At 47.1% G+C, this 6,000-nt stretch overlaps 1 protein-coding gene across 1 annotated transcript in view; it reads right to left on the bottom strand.

Moving 5' to 3' along the window:
• Window positions 1-2,316: 2,316 nt before the first annotated feature.
• Window positions 2,317-6,000, bottom strand: part of Btnl4 (butyrophilin-like 4) — a 13,492-nt gene continuing 9,808 nt past the window's right edge. Inside the window, 2 exon segments of the mRNA NM_001166354.2 lie at window positions 2,317-3,047; window positions 3,366-3,392. Coding sequence (NP_001159826.1) covers window positions 2,452-3,047; window positions 3,366-3,392 — 623 coding nt within the window. The 3' untranslated portion in view covers window positions 2,317-2,451.

Raw genomic sequence — 6,000 nt, 5'->3', positions numbered from 1 at the left:
TAAATTTTTCAGGCGATCTACCTCTATCAAATCTGATCAGTATGACTCTGTGAGGTTTCCAGAGCCTAATCACACTTCTTAAAAGCACAAAGACAAAATCTTTCTCCCAAAATACTGTGTTCCTTTTATCTCCTTTTCTTTTCTTTTTTTCTTTTGAGACCTTTTCTCCCTCTGACATACTTCTTGTTGCTCTGCAAGGACCCTCTGACCTGTCCTAACGGCTGTAATGGCTTCCCACACAAAGAAAAAAATAAACAAAATTACCAGCCTTGCCCACAAAGGATCCATAACTTTCGGTTTCTTCACAGTGGCTCTCCACCTAGGCCCATATCTTTCTTCCTCATATCTGGCTACCTCTTCCTCTAATTCCTCCCCCTCCGACTCTGACAACTCTTGCTCAGAGTCACTGCCAGCCAGTTCTAAGGCTTCTAATTCTTTTAATGGATACAAAGTATCCTCTCCAGATGACTTGTACTTCGTCCTCGGGGCATACCTATTTTTTCCTCCAGCGGCTTTCTTCCGCCTTTTGTATCTCTTTCACTTTTGTTTTAGTAACCTTTTCCTTTTTGCGCGCTCCTAATTTCTCACTCTGCTCCATTTCTGACATGCTCTCTTCCAAAAAGGGGCATGCCTCTCGAAGCTTACCTTTTAATTTACCTTCTCGCAGTTCTGAATCTGCTTCAGCACACTGAAGGTTCCCCTCGGCACCGGCGATGTTGGTTTCCGGGTTTCGGCACCACTTGTGGCGCGCCCAACGTCTCGTCAGTAAGAATGATGCGAGGCAACAGGATTCTTCTGCGAACAAGCCTTTACTGAACAGCTCTCTTGAACAGGGACAGGGGACCACGAATAACAAAGTCGCTCGCCTTATATACACAACAGTATGCTAATAATCTCTCAGGGATTGGTGGGGCACGGGTCACCCCACTATCACCCCACTGTCATCCCACTATCACCCCACTACTTGTCCTCCAGGGATTGGCGGAGAACAAATCACCTCACCAGCATGGTACCGCCCCCTCATTAGCATATTACCGGCCAACTGACACCAGGTGCAAAACCGGCGCATGCGCAGTACTATTGTTCACCACAGGAGGGCGCCGGATCATACAGCTGCCCTGACGAGGGCACAAGCCTGCGCATGCGCGGTAAGTTGTTTACATTCAGACAGGGCTGGCTGTCGGCGCCATCTTTGTTTTGCCAAGCCGCTCCCTACACCTGTAGGTTCCTGTTAATTGATTTTGTGGGTCTTCTTATGGTCTCCTTAACCCTTGTGGCTCCTCCCATCCTTCCTGTCCATCATCTACGTGATTCTCACAAGCTCAGCCTAACACTGAGCTGTGATCTCTACATCTGCTTCCGTCCTTTGCTGGGTGAGACCTCACTGATGACAGCTGTGCTGGGCTCCTTCTGCCAGTACAGGAGAATATCATTCACAAGCCATCAGTAATAGAAGGGTGGGCTCCTATAATGACTGGGGTCTCAAGCTGGGCCAGTCACTGGTTGGCTAATCCCTCTAATGCCATTCCATCTTTACATCTTGTAGGCAGGACACATTGTCTAAGCTTCCTTACTCCAGGTCTAAGGTTTTGTGGCTGGGTTGGTGTTCTAATCCCTTCCCGGGAAGTCTTACCTTGTTATAGCAAGAGGCTGTTTCAGGTTTGACAACCCCTACTGCTAGGAATCTTAGCTAAGATCAGTGTGAAAAAATCCTGAGATGTTCTAATGCCCTTAATTTCTAGCTCATCCCAGAAATTTCCTTGTTCCCCGACCCCATTCCAGCTGTCCAATTCCCCTGCACACTCCTCCTCCTCTTCCCCTGCAAAGACCCCAGAGCTCTTCCTTCTCTCTGGACTTCCTACCCCCACACATTTCCACCACACTCACCTCAACCTCCATTGTTCCTAAATCCATAGTGGCACCCCCACAGCTACCCACAATTCAGCAGGGAGGCAGGGAGACCTTGGTCAGCCTGTGAACTCAATTAGAAGACACTGGGGTCCACATGAAATGATGTTCAGGTCCAGATGTTATGCAACCATGAAACCAATTGTTCCAGGACACCATTTTTACTTTTAAAATGATCACTAAAATTATAAAATAACTCTTTTATTAACAGTCAGCTGAAAGTCTCTATACCACTAGAAATACACTTTAGTGTCTGCTTATATTTTATCACAACAGCTCACTTCTATCCTGTTGTACCCAAGGCAGCCATACAGACTATACAAATGAGAGAAAACCACTATATTCCAATAAATCTTTATTAATAGATACTGAAAATTGAGACAATTTTTACACACCAGAATGTACAATTTGCTATTTTACATGAAATGTAAACATTTAATCTAAAATCACATTAAATATGAAAATACTTTACCCTCCCACATGGAGTCACATTGACAACTTAGGCAGTAATCCACACTATGGGAACAGAGTGTCCCTGACACGCTAGAGGAATGGAGTTTCTTCCCCCTCTTTGCCCTCCTCTTGTTCCTCCCCTTTCTCTCCCTCTTCTCCCTCCTGCCCCTCAGACACACAGGCCATGGAGCTGACAGTCATCGAGACATTTCCAGACATAAGCCGAAAGTATGGAAGGAGAGTCCCAGAGAGGGAAGCCTTGTGGAAGGAGAAAATGTGGGACATGTCACTCATGTTATAGAAGGAGATGTCCCCTTCATCGTAGTCCACAAACACCCCCACACTCTGCGGAGCTTGCCTGATGGATAAGGAAGCCCTCCCACGGTCAACATAGGCAAAATACCCACAACTAGACTGCCCCACTGTCCAAAACCCCTTCTCTGGACTCTCAAAATAAAAGCCTTTCCTCTCCACACCCTCCCTACAGACCCCCAGAATCCATTTGCTGCCTTCTCCGTTTGCCAGCTTCACCTCCCAGTAATATCTTCCAGAAGAGATGCCTTTGGTGCCTAGCACACTGAAGAGGCCATCCAAGCACACAATGGTGTCCTTCCGGGTCACTCTCATCCTATCCTGGGAGATGACAAGGGTGGGGTGGGCAGAGCCTGGATCCAGAGTGAAAGTCCCTGGAGAGAGAGTTACCAATCATGAGAGGTCCTGTCCAGTACGCTGAAAAAGCTATGGCTACCCCTCTCCCATCTCAAAACATCTTAGCATCTTCTAGGGCATTAAGTCCCTCACATGAGAGCCTTGTGACTCAAACCCAGGTCTTGCAAGCAGAGGGAGGGAAGAAAAGTTCAATTAGGGTGACAAAATAACAAGGCATTTAAGAAGGAGACCAGCTTAGTAACTGCCACCTCTGCCATCCATCGACACCTGGGAGACCACAGAGAAGAGGAGAGACCAGAGCCATGGGAACCACAGGAGAACACAGAGTCACTCACAGGTCTGGAAGTGTTCTTTGCGCCAATCTACAAGAGAAATACAGATCGTGTGAGGGGGTTAAGAGATTACCCATTTATCTGGACAGCAACCGTCAGAAACACAGACTTTCTGGGCTTCTGAAGTAGGGGTTATGGGGACAATCTCTCTCTCTCTCTCTCTCTCTCTCTCTCTCTCTCTCTCTCTCTCTCTCTCTCACACACACACACGCACACACACACACAGAGGCAGAGGGAGAGAGATATACACATTAAAATCATACATACATACATACATACATACATACATACATACATACATACACACATAAACAGAGAGAGAAAGAAAGATGTGAGACACACAAAAACACACATATACACACATAAATGCATACAAAAACAGAGAGACAGACAGAAATAAAACACCCATATATACTCACACAGAGTGAGGGAGAGATGCACACATATAAACCCAGATACACACACACACACACACACACACACACACAAACACACATCTGCTGTAGCCCGTCCAAACAGGGGGGCTTAATCTCCATCCCTAATAAAGGCAGAGAAGCCTCCTCTCACTGCACCTTGTCAGACCCAGACACAACCATCTTGGAAGCTACACATCCTTGAATCAGAACTTTCCAACAATGGAAGGGGGGAATGGTTATGAAGAAGAAGACCTGTGAGTTTGAGAGCAACTATGCTATATGAGGAGTTAGAGAAAAGTCTGAGCTACACAGTAAGACCCTGTCTGAGAAAACAGCATCATGAATTGTGCTCTAGAGTACAGAACCTGCAAGGCCCAGTGTTTGGTCTTACAGAACAACAAGCAAACGAAAGTCCAAGGCGACTTGATGCTCTTTGAGAAGGCATTGCTTCTGTTCCCAGACACTCATGGACGCCCATGACCGTCTGTTCCTGAAGTTCCAGACACAGACACACAAGCCCAGAGTCCAAGGCATACACATGACACATAGACACACATTCAAGAAAAATACTCACTCACAGAATAAAAAGACAGACACAGACAGACAGATGGATAGACAAATATCTCCTTTTTAAAAATAAGGGAGATGATACTTCTGAGCAGTGCTAACTTGCATTGGGGTCCCCTAATACAGCGATAACAGGACATTGAGTGGGATGTCAAGCTGATCACACATGCGTCAGCAAGACCCTAACCACCTGGAGGCACTGGACGCCAGAATCCAGGGTCCCTGAAGAAGAATCAAAAGGGACCACAATGCCAAGCACCACTCGGGGATGGAAGGTGTGATTTGTGTGTGTGTGACAGAGAGAAAGAGAGAGAGGGAGAGGGCAAGGGCGAGGGAGAGGGAGGGAGGGAGGGAGGGAGTGGGAGAGAAAAAGAGAGAGAGAGAGAGAGAGAGAGAGAGAGAGGCAGAAAGACAATCAGATAGACAGAGAGACAGAGACAGAATAGAGAGATGGAGGTGGGAGGAAGGAGGGAGAGGGTGTGAGAAATAAGTGGAAGAGAGAGAGAGAGGAGAAGGGAAAGATGTACAGAGAAGGGGTATGAGAAAGAGGCTGAGAAGTAAGGGGAGAGAAGGAAAGGGAAGGGTAGATGGAGACAGAGATTGTGAGAGAGAGAGAGAGAGAAAGAGAGAGACAGAGACAGAGAGAGACAGAGACAGAGAGACAGAGAGACAGAGACAGAGAGAGATTGAGAGAGACAAAGAGACAGAGAGACAGAGACAAAGAGAGACAGAGACAGAAGCAGAGATGTAGGTAACACCAGGAGATCAGAGGACAATAAAGGAAAGGAACACATAACTGAGACAAAGACACAGGAACCCCAACATTAAGGAGGACACAAAACCAAAGACTATCTTACAGAGACCATGTTCCCAAACCTCATAGACTGACGTGGAATCTTCTGAAACAGCACTTCTGATCCACAAGGACATCATGGCCTCCTTCACAGTCTCTGCTAGCAGCTGAACTCCCCACTAACCCTGCACCTACAAGATGTCCACTGATCCAGATGGCAGCAGACTGGACCAGGCTGATGCTGACAATGACTTACCCTGCCAGGTGCCCAGGATGTATCCTGTGGCTCTAAAGAGGAATTGGAATTCCTGCACTATTCTATGGAGGCTCCTTCAGTGACAGGGACAGGGGAACACTTAGATCATCCTGGGGCAGCAGGGATGGGAACTGAGAGAGAAGAGGAGGATGACAGAAGCTGAAGAAAGAGAGATCAGAGGAAAGATGTCAGAGCTGTGCACCCTCCTGCTGGGGAGATGAACAAATGTCTTGTCACATACAGAGAGAGTGCCAATGACAGACCAAAGGGAAGATTCCACTCAGGTACAGCTTGTGGGAACAAAGAATCAAGGAGCTCAATTAGATCCTTATGGAAACACCAGCTATGGAGGAGAAAATGCAATCCTTAAGGGGAAAAACCCTTCCACCAATAGCCATTAAATGCCCACACACTTACTTGGGGGAGGACATGATCAGCAGACCTTCCCCTGGCCACCACAGTCATAACTCATGCAGAGGGTGACTGAGAACTTGGCAGCTAATGGTGCTGGTACCGAGGTTAAGCATGACTTCCATAAGCTGTAATCTCTACACTCAGGATAACATACGCACAAAGGTACAAGGGGAGAGACAGACAGACAGACAG

This window comes from Rattus norvegicus, chromosome 20 (assembly GCF_021556685.1).
Source record: "Rattus norvegicus strain SHRSP/BbbUtx chromosome 20, alternate assembly SHRSP_T2T, whole genome shotgun sequence".
Taxonomy (NCBI): domain Eukaryota; kingdom Metazoa; phylum Chordata; class Mammalia; order Rodentia; family Muridae; genus Rattus; species Rattus norvegicus.
The sequence above is the reverse complement of the archived record's forward strand: the minus strand, read 5'-3'. Positions and strand labels throughout refer to the sequence as shown.